The sequence below is a fragment of the Palaemon carinicauda genome, chromosome 8, assembly GCF_036898095.1.
Source record: "Palaemon carinicauda isolate YSFRI2023 chromosome 8, ASM3689809v2, whole genome shotgun sequence".
Classification (NCBI taxonomy): domain Eukaryota; kingdom Metazoa; phylum Arthropoda; class Malacostraca; order Decapoda; family Palaemonidae; genus Palaemon; species Palaemon carinicauda.
In genome coordinates this window covers 12,310,117-12,329,861 of record NC_090732.1, presented here as the reverse complement: position 1 = coordinate 12,329,861, position 19,745 = coordinate 12,310,117, and the positions used below count along the sequence as shown (strand labels likewise).

General features: G+C 44.9%; 1 protein-coding gene across 1 annotated transcript in view; it reads left to right on the top strand.

The window, feature by feature from the left end:
• Vps13D (vacuolar protein sorting 13D) overlaps window positions 1-19,745 on the top strand; it is a 390,232-nt gene that overhangs the window by 17,913 nt on the left and 352,574 nt on the right. Inside the window, exons 4-5 of the mRNA XM_068377692.1 lie at window positions 3,432-3,614; window positions 11,963-12,087. Coding sequence (XP_068233793.1) covers window positions 3,432-3,614; window positions 11,963-12,087 — 308 coding nt within the window. The remainder of the gene's footprint in view (window positions 1-3,431; window positions 3,615-11,962; window positions 12,088-19,745) is intronic.

Below are 19,745 nucleotides of genomic sequence, written 5' to 3'. Positions count from 1 at the left end.
CCCTGCTATCCATCCAGAAGATGCTGAAGAAGGAACGCTGCCCAGTCAGGCTGTGGATGAGTCTGGTAGGGACACTGTCATCCGTGGATCAATTTGTGTCACTAGGAAGACTACACCTCCGTCCTCTTCTATACCATCTAGCTTTTCACTGGAAAAAGGACAAGACGCTAGAAGCGGTCTCGATCCCAGTTTCCGGAAAGATAAAGTCTTGTCTGACTTGGTGAAAGGACTATATCAACCTTAGAGAGGGTCTTCCCCTGACTGCTCAGACTCCCAACCACGTTTTCTTCTCGGACGCATCGGACGTAGGATGGGGTGCGACATTAGACGGTCGGGAATGCTCGGGATTATGGAACTCGAGTCAAAGGACAATGCATTTCAACTGCAAGGAGCTACTGGCAGTAAGTCTGACCTGGAAAAGCTTCAGGTCTCTCCTTCAAGGCAAAGTGGTGGAGGTGAACTCGGACAACACCACGGCTTTGGCGTACATCTCCAAGCAAGGAGGGACCTACTCTCTGACATTGTACGAGATCGCAAGGGACCTCCTCACCTGGTCAAAAGGTCTAGACATATCACTAGTAACGAGGTTCATCCAAGGCAACTTGAATGTCATGGCAGATTGTCTCAGTCGGAAGGGACAAATAATTCCAACAGAATGGACCCTCCACAAGGATGTATGCAAGAGACTTTGGGCCACCTGGGGCCAGCCAACCATAGATCTCTTCGCAACCTCGATGACCAAGAGGCTCCCAATATTTTGCTCACCAATCCCGGACCCAGCAGCAGTTCATATAGATGCCTTTCTACTAGATTGGTCACATCTAGATCTATATGCATTCCCTCCGTTCAAGATTGTCAACAAGGTACTGCAGAAGTTCGCCTCTCACGAAGGGACAAGGTTGACGCTAGTTGCTTCCCTCTGGCCCGTGAGAGAATGGTTCACCGAGGTACTTCGATGGCTAGTAGACGTTCCCAGAACACTTCCCCTAAGGGTGGACCTTCTACGTCAGCCACGCGTAAAGAAGGTACACCAAGGCCTCCACGCTCTTCGTCTGACTGCCTTCAGACTATCGAAAGACTCTCGAGAGCTAGAGGCTTTTCGAAGGAGGCAACCAGAGCGATTGCTAGAGCAAGGAGAACATCCACCCTTAGAGTCTACCAATCGAAGTGGGAAATCTTCCGAAACTGGTGCAAGTCAGTATCCGTATCCTCGACCAGTAACTCAAATAGCTGACTTCCTCTTATATCTGAGGAAAGAACGATCTCTTTCAGCTCCCACTATCAAGGGTTACAGAAGCATGTTGGCATCAGTCTTCCGTCACAGAGGCTTAGATCTTTCCAACAATAAAGATCTACAGGACCTCCTTAAGTCTTTTGAGACCACGAAGGAGCGTCGTTTGGTTACACCTGGTTGGAATTTAGACGTGGTACTAAGATTCCTTATGTCAGACAGGTTCGAACCGCTACAATCAGCCTCCCTGAAAGATCTCACCTTAAAGACTCTTTTCCTGGTATGCTTAGCCACAGCTAAAAGAGTCAGTGAGATTCATGCCTTCAGCAAGAACATCGGATTCTCATCCGAAACGGCTACATGTTCTACAACTTAGTTTTCTAGGCAAACACGAGCTGCCTTCTCGGCCTTGGCCAATATCGTTCGATATTCCAAACTTATCGTATGGTTGGAAATGAACTAGAAAGAGTCTTATGTCCTGTAAGAGCTCTTAAGTTCTTTTTTAAAAACCTTTACGAGGCCCGTCTGAAGCTTTATGGTGTTCAGTTAAGAAACCATCTTTGCCTATGTCAAAGAATGCTTTATCCTATTTTATCAGACTGTTAATACGAGAAGCTCATTCCCATCTGAATGAGGAAGACCAAGCTTTGCTGAAGGTAAGGACACACGAAGTTAGAGCTGTCGCAACTTCCGTGGCCTTTAAACAAAATAGATCTCTGCAAGTATAATCGACGCAACCTATTGGAAAAGCAAGTCAGTGTTCGCGTCTTTTTATCTTAAGAATGTCCAGTCTCTTTACGAGAACTGCTACACTCTGGGACCATTCGTAGCAACGAGTGCAGTAGTGGGTGAGGGCTCAACCACTACAATTCCCTAATTCCATAACCTTTTTAATCTTTCTCTTGAAATGTTTTATTATTGTTTTTGGGTTGTCCGGAAGGCTAAGAAGCCTTTCGCATCCTACTTGATTTGGCGGGTGGTCAAAGTCATTTCTTGAGAAGCGCCTAGATTAGAGGTTTTGATGAGGTCCTGTTGTATGGGTTGCAACCCTTGATACTTCAGATCCTAGGGGTCGCTCAGCATCCTAAGAGGATCGCGAGGCTCCGTAAGGAAGACGTACTTAAAAAGGCAGAGTAATTGTTGAAGTCGACTTCCTTACCAGGTACTTATTTATTTTATGTTTGTTATTTTGAATAACTGCTAAAATGAAATACAAAATACTTAGCTCATAATAATGTAAACAAGTAATGCTGGTCTCTACCCACCCCCCTGGGTGTGAATCAGCTTATATAATCACCGGCTAAGTTTAATATTGAAAAATGTTATTTTTATTAATAAAATAAATTTTTGAATATACTTACCCAGTGATTATATATTAAAGGACCCTCCCTTCCTCCCCAATAGAGACCCAGTGGACCGAGGAGAAAATTGGTTCTGTGTTTACATTGAGTACTGAGTACCTGCTAGACAGATGGCGCTGTTGATGTACACCCCCTACCGGCATAGCGATCGCTGGCGTATTTTGAACGTAGAGTTTTCTGTCGAGCAACAGAGTTGCAGCTTATATAATCACCGGGTAAGTATATTCAAAAATTTATTTTATTAATAAAAATAACATTTTTCTTTATAGAATTCGATATTCTTAATAAGGTCTTGATATACATTAGTACCTCTGTATACGAGTTCAGTATATTCCAAGAGCAAGTTTTGAACCTAAAATGCTTGTAAACCAAAACACTTTCTCATTAGAAATAAAGGCAATACACTCAATGCATTCCACATGTTTGTAAATACTGTACACATATACAATAATTTTTAAAGGCTTATAGTGTTATTTGCGAAAGAAATTATAACACCTCTCATCATGTATGAATACAGATTAATGATTCTCAATAAGAAATGAATTAGAGGTTTATATTAAATTTCACCTTATGTGAGTACCGTACATTGTTTTGAGGAAGTAAAGAAATTGGGAGGTAGAGAGCTTTTTTCTCATATTTTTGGCTATTTGGTGTACAGTATTATCAGCTTGATGTTTTCTGGAACCGGGTAATTTCTATGTGTCATGTAATATTAATATGAAATTCCTCAGAAAATACCTAAAGACAGATCTTATAGTCAGTTTATAGCACAGTACCTGTATTCAAAATTTATCAAAACTTTTATCTTTTTATTGGAATCCTTGCAATTATTTTTTCAGCATGATGAAGATGCAGAAGAAGCTGCAGCTCAAGGAAGAAAGCTAGCTCAGTTAGATGGGTTAGAGGCTGCATGGAGAGCTGATCAAGAAGCCTTAGGTGAAGCATCACATTATGCAAGTTCATATTTTTCATGGTTAAGCTATGGTACATCATTTATGACAAACATTATTGAGAATATTCAGGTAAGCTTGTCATGGTTGCTGTTGCATGCTAGTAATTGGGTGTTAATTTGAATTTATATAAAGAATTTTTATAAGAATGTACAATCAAAATAATGTAGTGGATAGTGCACATATGGTAAGTCGAGGTTTGATTGATAGATTAAAAATGGATACCAAGAAAGATAACTCCGAGAAATCTATATTTCATATTCATAATAAGATTTATGATGATTATACCCTTAGAGTACACAAATTTTAAATATTTAACTTAGCCGGTGAATATATAATAGCTGACGTCTCCGGCGGCTCGACAGAAAAACACAAAAACTCGCGAGCGATCGCTATGAAGGTTGCGGGTGTGCCCACCAGCGCCAACTATCGGCCAGATACCGCATATACATGTAAACAGCTCCAGTTCTTCTCTGTCGGTCTGATCGACAAGTTGATTCCATTACTCGCTGTTAACCTGGAGTTTTTCAACAGTCTTGGTGAAGTACTTCTTTTTGGTTTGAGCTTTCGCAGTGCAGGTGTTTTATCTTCAACTTAAACTCTTGAACTCTTTTTTGGATAGATTTAATTGTTGATGACTTTGGATTGTTTTTGGACTTTCTTTGACTTTTCAAAATGGCTGACCCTTCTCCAATTCCTAGATTTCGTAAATGTAATGCTAGGGATTGTAATAAGCGTCTTCCAAAGGCCTCTCTCGACCCACATACTGTGTGTTCTAATTGTCGGGGTAAAACCTGTCAATTAGGAGATCGGTGTGAGAGTGCGTGGGCCTTTCGGAATTCGATTGGCTTGAGTTTGACAAGTATTCTCGTAAGCTAGAGAGAGATAGGGTGAGGAGAAGTTCCTCTAGATCGTTAGAATTTTCCTCCTCCCATGCCCCTGAACCTAATCCTTCCCCAGTAGTAGTTGTGCCTGAACCCTCTACTAGCACTCAGGAACCATCAATGCGGGATATGTTACGTGCCATTCAAGCTTTGGGCGAGAGAGTTGAGTCGTTAGCTACGGACCGTAATCAACTCATGGCGGATGTAAAAGAGTTAAAGTGTCAGAGTGACACATTAGAAAATCGTGGGGAGAAAGTGATTAGTGCGCAAAGTGTTATCAGTGTTGCGACAGAGGGTTCGTCTGTTCGTGCCTGTCGTTCGCCTAGTCCGAGACCTCTTGCAAGCTCCCATGCCCCAGGGAGAAGTAATGTCGTAGAACTTATGGGTTCGAGAGGCTTTAACCAACGAACAGACGTTCCCTCTATGGTTTCAGGCGTGTCTCGTCAAGACCGCCCCTACCATAAGACGAGCGAGATGGTTTTCTCCTCGTCATCCGAAGGCTTATCGCGTAAGAAACCGTGGAGCAAGGTTTCGAGACCCTTAAAGCGAAAGTCAGTCCCTTCAGGACAGGTCCAGCGTCCTGGTTGTAGCCATTGGGGCAGCTCTGACCCTGTGCAGTCATCGGAAGACTGCTCGCCGCCTAAACAGAAGCGTAACACAGGCTCCGAGAGTCTTAGTGTAGGCAATGTTTTGCAGTCACAGACGTTACCCTCGTCTCTTACCGCACCCATTCCCGTTGATCCTAAATGGGTTGTACTGCAAGACATGCAGAATAAGCTTGCCTCTCTTATGGAGGACTATTCTGCTGAGCAGGTTCACGATGATCCTCGCCGCTTAGCTGATCGAGATCCTGGCCGTCAGCCGCCCAAACGAGCCTTTGCTCGTCCTGTTGACGTTGACGTTACAAAGTCACGTCAGTCACGTTTTGTAGAGCCTCACTCGATGCAGTCCCGTGTTGACTTTCAGCCGCTTGTGGACGTTCAGCCGCTGCCGCATGCTCGTGTTGACGTTCAGGACGTTCGCCAACCAGCGAAGTTGACTTGTTTTGACGTTGAGCGTCAAGCACCGCAGTCAAGAGTTGTTTTGACTGCTCAGTCTAGGCAGTCAAGGCAGTCTCGAGTTGACGTCGAGCGTCCTCCCGCTCCTGTTGTTGTTGCTAGTCAGTCTGTTAAGCAGTTACATGACGTAGCGTCCTGGACTGCTACTGATGCTCGTGTGCGTGTGGACTCTGCTTGTCAAGCATTGCCACCAAGGCAGGTCTCTCCCTTGCTTGAGACTCATCAGTTGTCGGACGAAGCTCCTTCAGATGAGGACGTTGCTGATCCTCATCCTGATGATAATCCTTCAGATGTAGATGAACCTAAGGCTGTTCCTCCTTCGATGGATTTTAAGAAGATCATGATGATTTTCAAGGATCTTTTTCCAGATCACTTTGTTGCTGTTGCTCCTCGTTCGCCTCCGTCTGAGTTTGCTCTAGGCTTAGCTGCTACCAAGCCAGCCTTTACTAAGCTAGTGCTTTCTCGCTCTTCTAAGAGGGCTTTACGTCTTCTAGGCGACTGGTTGGATACCAGGAGGAGTTTGGGGAAGACGGCCTTTGCCTTCCCACCTTCTAAGCTTGCTTCTAGATCGAGCGTCTGGTATGACACGGGAGAAGTTCTCGGCTTGGGAGTCCCTGCCTCTGCCCAGGGTGACTTCTCAAGCCTCGTAGACTCTCCCCGTCGCCTGGCCATGAGACGCTCGAAGATTTGTTGGTCCTCCTCGGACCTTGACCATCTACTTAAAGGCGTATACAGGGCCTTTGAAGTGTTTAACTTTCTTGACTGGTCATTAGGAGCTTTAAGTAGGAAGATCTCGTCTGCCGACCAAGATGTTTCCTTACTTATCATGTCCTGTATGGACAAAGCCATCCGCGATGGCTCCAATGAGCTCGCCTCCACCTTTACGTCGGGAGTCTTAAAGAAGAGAGAAACCCTTTGCTCTTTCCTTTCGGCAGGAGTTACTCCCTGTCAGAGATCGGAACTGCTTTTTGCTCCCTTATCAGCGGCCTTGTTTCCACAACAGCTGGTTAAGGATATAGCTGCTTCGCTTGTGCAGAAGGACACCCATGACCTGATGGCGTCCTCTGCTCGCAAAGGGGCTCCTTCTTCATCTTTTGCTGTGAGACCCAGGATCGAGACTCCTGCGTCTAGATTTATCCCGCCCTTTCGTGGCAGAGCTCCCAGCAGGGGAGGCTCTCGTGCCGAGGGAAAGAGAGGTAAGAAGAGAGGAGCCAAGTCCTCCCGTGGCAGAGTCTGACTGCCCACAGCCTCAGACAGCGGTAGGTGCCAGATTGAAGAGCTTCTGGCAGGCCTGGGAGAAGAGGGGTGCAGACCAAGAGTCTGTTCTGTTGCTCAGAGAGGGGTACAAAATACCGTTTGTACGCAAACCTCCTCTAGTAACAACTCCCATAGACCTCTCTCCCAGGTACCGAGAGGAGTCAAAGAGACAAGCCCTAAATCAAGAAGTGTCTCTGTTGCTAGAGAAGGGAGCGGTGGTGAAAGTCTCGGACCTTCAATCACCGGGGTTTTACAACCGTCTCTTCCTAGTCCCAAAGCATACAGGAGGTTGGAGGCCGGTGCTAGACGTCAGTGCGCTCAACGTTTTTGTTACAAAAACAAAATTCACGATGGAGACCACGAAGTCCGTCTTAGCAGCGGTCAGAGAGGGAGACTGGATGGTCTCTCTCGACCTACGAGATGCGTACTTCCACATTCCTATACACCCGGATTCCCAACCGTTTCTGAGGTTTGTTTACAGGAATGTGGTGTACCAGTTTCGAGCCCTGTGCTTTGGCCTCAGTCCTGCTCCTCTCGTGTTTACGAGGCTCATGAGGAATGTGGCAAAATTCCTCCATCTATCGGGAATCCGAGCCTCCCTGTACTTGGACGACTGGCTTCTCAGAGCATCGTCCAGTCATCGCTGTCTGCAGGATCTACATTGGACGTTGGGTCTGGCCAAGGAGTTGGGACTTTTGGTCAACTTAGAAAAGTCCCAACTGATCCCATCCCAGACTATTCTATATTTGGGGATGGAGATTCGCAGTCCAGTTTTTCGGGCTTTTCCGTCTGCCACCCGAATAGAACAAGCCCTGCTCAAAGTCCAACTAATGCTGAAAAGAGAACGTTGTTCAGTCAGGAGTTGGATGAGTCTCGTAGGGACTCTCTCATCCCTGGAGCAGTTTGTCTCGCTAGGGAGACCACCTTCGGCCTCTCCAGTTCCATCTAGCCTCTCACTGGAACAAGGGCAAGACTTTAGAGACGGTATCAATCCCAGTCTCCGAACCAGTAAAGGCATGCCTGAGCTGGTGGGACAGCAATATCAGTCTGAGAGAGGGACTATCCCTAGCAGTCAAGAACCCAAACCACGTGTTGTTCTCAGACGCGTCGGATTTGGGTTGGGGTGCGACCCTGGATGGTCGGGAATGCTCGGGTCTGTGGACCTCAACTCAGAAGAGCATGCACATCAACGGCAAGGAGCTATTAGCAGTCCACTTAGCCTTGATGAAATTCGAAAGCATTCTTCGAAACAAAGTGGTAGAGGTCAACTCAGACAACACCACAGCTTTGGCGTACATCTCCAAGCAAGGAGGCACACACTCCCACACGCTGTACGAGATCGCAAGGGACCTTCTCATATGGTCAAGAAATCGAGGCATCTCCCTGTTGACGAGATTCATCCAGGGGGACTTGAACGTCTTGGCAGACTGTCTCAGTCGGAGGGGTCAGGTGATACCCACGGAATGGACCCTCCACAAGGACGTGTGCAAGAGTCTTTGGGCGACTTGGGGTCAACCCACCATAGACCTCTTTGCCACCTCGTTGACCAAAAGGTTACCGATCTATTGCTCACCAGTCCCAGATCCAGAGGCGATCCACATAGACGCGTTTCTACTGGATTGGTCTCATCTGGACTTATATGCATTCCCACCATTCAAGATAGTCAACAAGGTACTGCAGAAGTTCGCCTCTCACGAAGGGACAAGGTTGACGTTGGTTGCTCCCCTCTGGCCCGCGAGAGAGTGGTTCACCGAGGTACTTCAATGGCTGGTAGACATTCCAAGAAGGCTTCCTCTAAGGGTAGATCTCTTATGTCAGCCCCACGTAAAGAATGTTCATCAAAGCCTCCCCGCGCTTTGTCTGACTGCCTTCAGACTATCGAAAGACTCTCAAGAGCTCGAGGCTTTTCGAAGGAGGCAGCCAGTGCGATTGCGAGAGCTAGGAGAGCTTCTACCATCAGAGTATACCAGTCGAAGTGGGAAGTCTTTCGAGACTGGTGCAATTCAGCATCTGTGTCCTCTTCCAGTACCTCTGTAGCCCAAATCGCAGATTTTCTTTTACATCTGAGAAATGTTCGCTCCCTCTCAGCTCCCACTATTAAGGGCTACAGGAGCATGTTGGCTTCGGTCTTTCGACATAGAGGCTTAGATCTTTCCAACAATAAAGATCTCCAAGATCTCCTTAAGTCTTTCGAGACCTCTAAGGAACGTCGTATGGCAACTCCTGGATGGAACTTAGACGTGGTCCTAAGGTTCCTGATGTCAGACAGGTTTGAGCCTTTACATTCAGCCTCCCTGAAGGATCTCACCCTCAAGACGCTTTTCCTAGTGTGCTTGGCTTCGGCTAAAAGGGTCAGTGAAATTCATGCCTTCAGTAAGAACATCGGCTTTTCTACAGAGAAAGCCACATGTTCACTTCAACTTGGTTTCCTGGCCAAAAATGAACTGCCTTCTCGTCCTTGGCCTAAGTCTTTTGATATACCTTGCCTGTCAGAGATCGTAGGCAACAAACTTGAAAGAGTGCTGTGTCCAGTTAGAGCTCTTAAGTTCTACTTAGCTCGTACTAAGTCCTTACGAGGTGGATCTGAGGCCTTATGGTGCTCAGTTAAGAAACCATCATTACCTATGTCAAAGAATGCTTTGTCATATTTTATCAGATTTTTAATCCGAGAGGCTCGTTCTCACTTGAATGAAAAAGACCGATGCTTGCTTAAGACGCACGAAGTAAGAGCTATAGCAACTTCCGTGGCCTTTAAGCAAAATAGATCTCTGCAAAGTATTATGGACGCGACCTTTTGGAGAAGCAAGTCGGTATTCGCGTCATTTTACTTAAAAGAGGTCCAGACTCTTTACGAGGACTGCTACACACTGGGTCCATTCGTTGCAGCGAGTGCAGTAGTGGGTGAGGGTTCTACCACTACATTCCCTTAATTCCAATATCCTTTTAATCTGTCTCTTGAAATGTTTTTAATCTTGTTTTTGGGTTGTACGGAAGGCTAAAAAGCCTTTCGCATCCTGGTTGATTTGGCGGGTGGTCAAATGTCATTTCTTGAGAGCGCCCAGATTAGGGGTTTGATGAGGTCCTGTTGTATGGGTTGCAGCCCTTGATACTTCAGCTCCTGGGAGTCTTTCAGCATCCTAAGAGGATGGCTGGGCTTCGTGAGGAAGACAGACTAACAAGGCAGAGTAATCGTCTAAGTCAACTTCCTTACCAGGTACCTATATATATTTGGGTTTTGTTATGATATAACTGTCAAAAACTCTAAGCATATACGCTGTAAACTTTATTAATTCTGGTCTCTACCCACCACCATGGGTGTGAATCAGCTATTATATATTCACCGGCTAAGTTAAATATTTAAAAATGATATTTTGATTATAAAATAAATTTTTGAATATACTTACCCGGTGAATATATAAATTAAAGGCCCCCCTTCCTCCCCGATAGAGACCCAGCGGGATGAGAAGAACTGGAGCTGTTTACATGTATATGCGGTATCTGGCCGATAGTTGGCGCTGGTGGGCACACCCGCAACCTTCATAGCGATCGCTCGCGAGTTTTTGTGTTTTTCTGTCGAGCCGCGGGAGACGTCAGCTATTATATATTCACCGGGTAAGTATATTCAAAAATTTATTTTATAATCAAAATATCATCATTACATATTACTTGTGTTTTACACCTAGAAGAAATCTTAGATTATTTTTAATTTACTTAAATATAAATAAGAAGAAGGACTTCTCACGTCTCTCACGTGAAATTTGTTTGTGTCAGTTTGCTCATAGTCTCAATTTACAGATCTACATGCATCAGAAGTTAATAGCTGTTTTGGGGAACTAAGTTTATTTCTATTTTCAATATTCTCACCATCATAATCAAAGTAGTTAAGCAGCAAAATCTAGGAAGCACTATGCCTGAATTTTGCTCAGTATCTCCTTACAGAATAAGAATTGAAAACTGAAAAAATAACCTTTTCACATCATATTTGTAAACAATATTTACATGCGCATAGGAAACATGTCTTCAGCATGTTGAATTCATTAATGAGGTAGTTAACGACAGGTGGTGAGCGTGCTACTTGACCCTCCACCTGTTGAAAGCTCTTCACTTTTGTTTTCGGCCGCAACGACTACGGATATGCTGTTGTGCCCTTACCAAATTTTTTCATCTCTGTGACTGTGGATGTGAAATAAGAATTTGTACTTGCCAGGGAAGGGGTGGATGTTGCAACTGGTTTATGGCTGAACCGGTTGTAGATCCATGGATACCACGTCTCGTAGGGGTCATGATTGTTCACAATCATCTACATGTGCTGAGTGTAGGGCTCCCATGGCTCGGTCCCTAGGGAGTAAGTGTCAGGAGCAAGGAATTACGTCTGTGGGCTTTTCAGGTTCTGGTGGCATGTGGGGTTCCTCCAGTACTTGCTGCACCCCATTGGAAGTTGGAAACTCTTCTACTGTTGATGTGCAGGCCACCGCTGATGAGTTTGACCTAAGGAAGGAGTTGGTAGCAAAGGCTACCTTTCCCTCAATGTCCTCATTACCAGTCATTCCTAAGGTTAGGCGTAAGTTGGCTCTGCGGCTGAAAGTACCTGTTGCCCTGAGGCTGGGTGTTACCCCGTGGCTCACCCATGACATGGTCACTCTTCCCTTTTTCCTGACATCCCGACCCTTATGCCTAGGGTGTGAGGCCTGTAACAAACTTATCCCTGCAACCCCTCTTGTGTCTGTGTAGTGGGCCTCTGTAAGTGTGCTGACAGTGGGCCCTAGTTTTTTTATTCCTGTAGAAGCAACCCATGTGGTTTCTCCCCTCGGGAAAGCATTGTCATCATTGGTTGCTCAGATCTCGACTCTGCTCACAGAGCCTGAGGTGTGAGGGTTGGAAAGAAGAGGAAACGGGCACATTCTTTTTCCTCCTCTAACTCCTCTCCCTCATCATCCTCTTCAATTTCTGACTCTGATTGTGGTGCTGCTTCTGATAACAAGAAGAAAAGGAAGAGTCAAGGTCAAAAGTGAAGAACTTCCGATAGGTGGAAGGGTGGAACTACTCGTTGGCACTCACCACATCGTTAACTACCTCGTTAAAGAATTCAGCGGTCATTGCAGCTCCGCGGAAGACCTGTTCCTCATTTTAAAGGATGAAAGGTTTGTATGGCTAGGGAAAATACAAATTACTATTAGAAATTATTTTTTTGTAATTACTATTCTTTTCTGTTTTTGATTAGTTAAAGATCCGGGATGTACATTTGAGGTACGAAGACAACCAAAGTATTATGGGACAGACATTTGCATTTGGATTAACAGTAGACTCCCTAGCTCTTCAAAGTTCAGATGACCACTGGATTCCAAGGTAATGTCATTTAATGTTCACGCAATTTAACATTATTATTATTATTATTATTATTATTATTATTATTATTATTATTATTATTATTATTATTACTTGCTAAGCTACAACCCTAGTTGGAAAAGCAGGATGCTATAAGCCCAGGGGCTCCAACAGGGAAAATAGCCCAGTAAGGAAAGGAAACAAGGAAAAATTGAATATTTTATGAACAGTAACAACCTTAAAATAAATATTTCCTATGTAAACTATAAAATCTTTAACAAAACAAGAGGAAGAGAAATAAGATAGAATAGTGTGCCTAACTGTACCCTCAAGCAAGAGAACTCTAATCCAAGACAATGGAAGACCATGGTACAGAGGCTATGGCACTACCCTAGACTAGAGAACAATGGTTTGATTTCGGAGTGTCCTTCTCCTAGAAAAGCTGCTTACAGTATAATGTAGTGGTTTTGTAGTTATTTTTTAGAAGAACCAGTCAAGGTATATAAATGTTGTTGAGCTTTCACAAGGAGAAGCTGCTGTAGATACATCCATACAAAAGAAAAATTAAGAACTTTACTGAGAGAGCTCCTCAATTTTCAATATCAAACTTACCCGATGATCATATAGCTGCATCCCTGCTGCCCGACAGAAAAAGTCTTCGGGAGGAATACGCCAGCGATCGCTATACAGGTGGGGGTGTATATCAACAGCGCCATCTGTCAAGTAGGTACTCAAGTACTCGATGTCAACAACGAACCAATTTTCCCTCTGTCGTGCCACAGGCAAGACCTACTGAATACGCCGTCCCTAACTGGTTTTGTTTTCACAACGTTTTGGTGAAGTACACTATTCCAGTTTTGAGCTTTCGCTATGCAGGGGTTTTATCTTCATTTCAAAACTTGAACTCGTTTTGGATAGATTTGATTTTGGTGACGAAGAGAGTATGGACTCGAAGAGAGTATGGACTCTCTTTCACTTTTAAATGGCCGACCCTTCCCTTAGACGGAAGTGTGTTTAGGTTTTTGGTAATTTTGCTTAACAAGTTATAGATCTATTTATTTTATATCTCTCCGCCTTTAAGGCCTCTTCGATTAACTTTCCATTTATTATAAACTTATAAAAATTAATTTTTATGTTTGTTTATATGCGACCTTTCCTAATAGTAGGCGGTCCTTACTTGGAACCGAAGTTAATTAACTTTGAGCCCGTCATATCGTTTTTACCTTTTAAGAATTTATACCCCTTTTTAATTTTATGTTGTTGAAAGAATTTCTTTGATAGTCTCGTACTGTTTTCAAAGATGAACTAACGTTTAGTTTTGTCTCCGCAGTGGTTGACGTTCAGAACGTTCAACATGCGCTCTATCGTTACGATAGAGAGAGAGTATTTCACGGTTTCACGTTGCAGTAAGAGTAAACCGATTCTAGCGTTTCGTTCATTCTTTCTTAGCCTAAATGGTTTAAATTCTAAATAAAGGAACTTTTTATTTGGGAAACCTTTCAGTTTTTTCCTTTAGCAAATAATATGTTTTAACGATATATAATTGGGCTCTTCTCTTTGGTTCTAAGTCAAGAGAGAAGAGAGAGAAGGATAGAGACGGAGGGAGAGAGAGGAGAATAAACGTTTCGTTCAAGCGGGTAACGTTGTTCTCGTTTTTTACTCTTCTCCCTTGTCGCTGTAGGGGAAGAAGGTAAAACGTTTCTAGAGTTTTATTCTTGTTCCCAGGCTTTATGCGGTGAGAGATTTTAAACGTAGTTTAATTGATCTAGTGTTTAGTCTCTTTTCCAGCCACTGAATTCTTTATCTTTAATTATGCTTTTCTGTTGCATTGTAAACTGTTTTCGCAATTACTACCTTTTAATGAAGGATAGGATTGCGTGTTTCAGGTGGAAATCAGTTAAAGTTTCGATTTCAGTGAAATAAGTGCAAACAGAAAATCAAAAGTGATAAAGTGATATACGCAAAGTGTTACAGTGTTGCGTTCGAGGGTTCGTCTGTTCGTGCCAGTTGTTCACCCAGTCCGATACCTCTTACAAGCTCCCAAGCCCAGGGGAGAAGTAATGTCGAAGGACTTATGGGTTCCACAGGCCTTGATCGACGAACAGACGTTTCCCTCCGTGGTTTCGGGTGTATCTACACACGTTGCCGACGTGATCACCCCACCCACACAAAGACGAGAGAGCCCATTTATTCCTCGTCTGCGGAAGAGGTTTCTCGCAGAAACCATGGACCAATCTTGCTGCTTTTTAAATGCAAGTCGGTCCCTTCCGCGCAAGTCCAACGGCCTAGGTGTAGCCACTGGGTCAGTTCGGACTCGCTGCAGTCATCCGACGACTGCACACCTTCCGAGAGAGGCAAGGTGGTTCCGCAACAGGCAGTAACTCCGTCTGTTGCCGCACCAGCTGTTTTAGACCCTCAGTCACAACGGACAGTAGCTCCGTTTGTTGCCGTCTTTTATAGACCCTAGTGGTCTATGCTGCAGATATGCAGTCTCAGCTTGCTTCCTTCATGCAGGAGTATCGTGCTGAGAAGGTTGACACTGCACCTGTTAACCTACAACCTGCCACGGTTGTGCGCTCAGCAGATACTGCGGCTGCCTGCTCCCACACTCCACCTGTGAGAGCTCCACCACCGATGCGCAGTCGACCCTGCCAGACGCATGTTCATGCTGCACCCTCCGTTGACATGCGTGAGCTACCGCATCAGCAGTGGGAAGGTGCTGTCAAGCTGCCGTGTTTTGCCGCAATGCGGCATGATCCGCAACCCACGGCAGTCCCTCCCACGCACCAGCACTCCGCTTTTGTTGTTGCCAGCTCCCACACTCCGACTGCGGAGCAGGGTTGCCAACTCAATTTTTCAAATGTCGCTAGATAGGCTTGCAAAAGTAGCTAGAAAGTAACTAAAGTCATATGGAATTTCTCTAAAGAAAGTAGCTAAAATAGAATACTGTAAAAAGGCAATGAATTAGCACAAAATCGCTAATTTGGCAACTCTGCTACGGAGAAGGTTGACGATGCACCCGTGGGCCTACAGCCTACCACGGTTGTGCGCCCGGCATGGCTGCCTGCTCCCACACTCTTGTTGTGAGAGCTCCTCCACCCATGCACAGTCAACCCTGCCAGACGTATGATGACTCCCACAGACACACGGAGCACTCCGTTGCCGTGCGTGAGCTACCACAAGCTGCCATGTTTTGACACGGTGTGTCAGCCTCCGCAACACACTGTGGTTACCACCACTCGCCCGCACAAACTAGTCAGTCAGGAGTTGAGGCTTCCCCACACAACTTTGGTTGTTGCCAACTCACAGACTGTCAAACAGTTACATGACGTTGCCTTCTGGTCTGCTACTAATACACCAGTGCTGTATGTCCTCACGCTCCTGTTGTGGTTGACAGTTCAGTTTTTGACAGTTCACAGACTGTCAAGCAGTTTCATAACGTTGCCTTCTGGTCTGCTGCTTATGCACCAGTGAAACCCTCACTGAGATAACCTAGCTTTTCTCGGACATGGTTCCTGTAGATGAGAAAGTGCTGTTCTCCCTCCTTCTGATATTCCCTTGAGGACTCTGTCATTTGGAGAGGAGCCTTAAGCTGCTTAGCCTCCTATGGACTTTTATTAAAGCATAACATGCTTCCAGGGAGGGTAAATTGTTCCGCTTCAGTCGCTACCCCGTCTGTTGCCACACCTGCTCCCTTAGACCTTGGGCTTTGTTGCAAGACATGCAGTCCAAGCTTAGTCCTTGATAGAGGATTTTTTACGGAGAAGAACCTTCTTGCCAACAACCTTCCTACCGGTTGGTTGTACGCCCTGTTGACGCTGAGATTTCCTACTCACGTCCGCCAGTTGAGATGATTCCTCCTCCGGTGCGACCCAGTGTGGGTTGCCAGTCGCACGTTAACGTTAAGCGACTCTCGGAGGTGGTTGTGGACGTTCAGTGTCACTAGGAAGACGTTCAACAACCAGCAGAGGTGACTTGTTGTGACGCAGTGCGGCAACCTCAGCAACCCGATAGGGGTTGTCTGCACAACCCAGACAGTCTAGACAGTTTCGGGTTGTCGCTGTACTTCCTCGCTTCCCCATGGTTGACAGTTCACAGACTGTGCAGCAGTACCATGATCTTGTGTCCGGCTCCGTCACGCATCCACCAGTGCGACCGGATTCAGCGAGTCAGACGTTGCCCACTCCGTTGCCGTTTCCTCATCAGTTTCGGATGAGGAACCCTCTGATGAGGACATGGCTGAACAAGACGATCAACCCCCAGCCCTGCTATCCATCCAGAAGATGCTGAAGAAGGAACGCGGCCCTGTCAGTCTGTGGATGAGTCTGGTTAAGACACTGTCATCCGTGGTTCAATTGGTGTCACTTGGAAGACTACACCTCCGTCCTCTTCAGTTTTATCTAGCTCTTCACTGGAAAAGGACAAGACGCTAGAAGCGGTCTAGATCCCGGTTTCCGGAAGATAAGTCTGGTCTGACTGGATGAAAGGACTTTATCAACCTTTGATAGGGTTTTCCCCTGACTGTTCAGACTCCCAACCACGTTCTCTTCTCAGACGCATCGGACGTAGGCTGGGGTGCGACCTTAGGCGGTAGGGAATGCTCGGGATTATGGAACTCGAGTCAAAGGACAATGCATTTCAACTGCAAGAAGCTTCTGGCAGTACGTCTGACCTGGAAAAGCTTCAGGTCTCTCCTTCAAGGCAAAGTAGTGGAGGTGAACACGGTCAACTCCCTGCTTTGATGTACATCTCCTAGCAAGGAGGGACCTACTCTCTGACATGGTACGAGTTCGCAAGTGACCTCCTCTCCTGTTCAACAGGTCTAGACTTTTCACTAGTAACAAGTTTCTTCCAAGGCAACTTGAATGTCTTAGCAGATGGTCTCAGTAGGAAGGGACAATAACTCCAACATATTGGACCCTCCACTAGGATGTATGCAAGAGACTTTGGGTCTCCTGGGGCCAGCCAACCATAGATCTCTTCGCAACCTCGATGTCCAAGAGGCTCTCAATACTTTGCTCACCTATCCCGGACCCAGCAGTAGTTCTTTTAGATGCCTTTCTACTTGATTGGTCTCATCTAGATCTATATGCATTCCCTCCGTTCTAGATTGTCAACAAGGTACTGCAGAAGTTCGCCTCTCACGAAGGGACAAGTGGACGCTAATTGCTCCCCTCTGGCCCGCGAGAGAATAACTTACCGAGGTACTTCGATGGCTAGTAGACGTTCCCAGAACTCTTCCCCTAAGGGTGGACCTGCTACGTCTGCCACGCGTAAAGAAGGTACTCCAAGGCCTCCACGCTCTTCGTCTCACTGCCTTCAGAGTATCGAAAGACTCTCGAGAACTAGAGGTTTTTCGAAGGAGGCAACCAGAGCGATTGCTAGAGCAAGGAGAACATCCACCCTTAGAGTCTACCAATCGAAGTGGGAAATCTTTCGAAACTGGTGCAAGTCAGTATCCGTATCCTCGACCAGTACCTCTGTAACTCAAATAGCTGACTTCCTCTTATATCTGAGGAAAGAGCGATCTCTTTCAGCTCCCACTCAAGGGTTACAGAAGCATGTTGGCATCAGTCTTCCGTCACAGAGGCTTAGATCTTTCCAACAATAAAGATCTACAGGACCTCCTTAAGTCTTTTGAGACCACGAAGGAGCGTCGTTTGGTTACACCTGGTTGGAATTTAGACGTGGTTCTAAGATTCCTTATGTTAGACAGGTTCGAACCACTTCAATCAGCCTCCCTGAAAGATCTCACCTTTAAGACTCTTTTCCTGATATGCTTAACCACAGCTAAAAGAGTCAGTGAGATTCATGCCTTCAGCAAGAACATCGGATTCTCATCCGAAACGGCTACATGTTCTTCATCTTGGTTTTCTAGCCAAACACGAGCTGCCTTCTCGGCCTTGACCAATATCGTTCGATATTCCAAACTTATCGTATGGTTGGAAATGAACTAAAAAGAGTATTATGTCCTGTAAGAGCTCTTAAGTTCTGTTTTAAAACCTTTACGAGGCCCGTCTGAAGCTTTATGGTGTTCAGTTAAGAATTCATCTTTGCCTATGTCAGAGAATTCTTTATCCTATTTTTATCAGACTGTTAATACGAGAAGCTCATTCCCTTCTGAATGAGGAAGACCAAGCTTGGCTGAAGGTAAGGACACACGAAGTTAGAGCTGTCACAACTTCCGTGGCCTTTAAACAAAATAGATCTCTGCAAAATATATTCGACGCAACCTATTGGAAAAGCAAATCAGTGTTCGCGTCTTTTATCTTAAGAATGTCCAGTCTCTTTACGAGAACTGCTACACTCTGGGACCATTCGTAGCAACGAGTGCAGTAGTGGTGGGGGCTCCACCACTACAATTCCCTAATTCCAGAACCTTTTTAATCTTTCTCTTGAAATATTTTTGGGTTGTCCGGAAGGCTAAGAAGCCTTTCGCATCCTACTTGATTTGGCGGGTGGTCAAAATCATTTCTTGAGAAGCGCCTAGATTAAAGGTTTTGATGAGGACCCTTAGTATGGGTTGCAACCCTTCATACTTCAGCTCCTAGGAGTCGCTCAGCATCCTATGAGGATCGCGAGGCTCAGTAAGGAAGACGTACTTAAAAAGGCAGAGTAATTGTTCAAGTCGTCTTTCTTACCAGGTACTTATTTATTTTATGCTTGTTATTTTGAATAACTGCTAAAATAAAATACGGAATACTTAGCTCATAATGTCAACTTGTTATGCTGGTCTCTACCCACCCCCCTGGGTGTGAATCAGCTATATGATCATCGGGTAAGTTTGATATTGAAAAATTTTATTATCCTTAGTAAAATAAATTTTTGAATATACTTACCCGATGATCATAAATTAAAGGACCCACCCTTCCTCCCCAATAGAGAACCAGTGGGACAGAGGAGAAAATTGGTTCGTTGTTGACATCGAGTACTTGAGTACCTACTTGACAGATGGCGCTGTTGATATACACCCCCACCTGTATAGCGATCGCTGGCGTATTCCTCCCGTAGACTTTTTCTGTCGGGCAGCAGGGATGCAGCTATATGATCATCGGGTAAGTATATTCAAAAATTTATTTTACTAAGGAAAATAACATATTTCTTTGCTTAGTGTATTAATATTTTCCATTTAAATGGTATAAGTTCAGCTTCTATTAGCATATTTATTAGCAGTGGTAGGAATGATGGATGAGCTTATTTATAGCAAGACTTGTCATGAAATTTAATTTTGCAGGTGTGATGAGTACTTTTGTTTAGTGTTGAATTTATTCATTTATTTGCATAATGTACAGTATTAACTTTTTTTCTGTACAAAGGAAAGCTACTGCATATTCTTGTTCTGCTAATTGGGGTATTATTTTTCTAGGTTGTTTAAATGCCAGTTTATTACAGTAATTAATATCGGTCAAATTCAATTTGATTTTCATGTACTGTTCGCTATAATATATTTACTAGTGAGTCTCATAAGCTAATCTCAATAAAAAGCAAGTTTTAAATATTTAACTTAGCCGGTGAATATATAATAGCTGCAACTCTGCGGCTCGACAGAAAACACACTCAAAAAACTCGCGAGCGATCGCTATGAAGGTTGCGGGTGTGCCCACCAGCGCCAACTGTCGGCCAGATACCACTCTTGCATGTAAACAAACCCTTCAATTCTTCTCTGTCGACGTTGACGA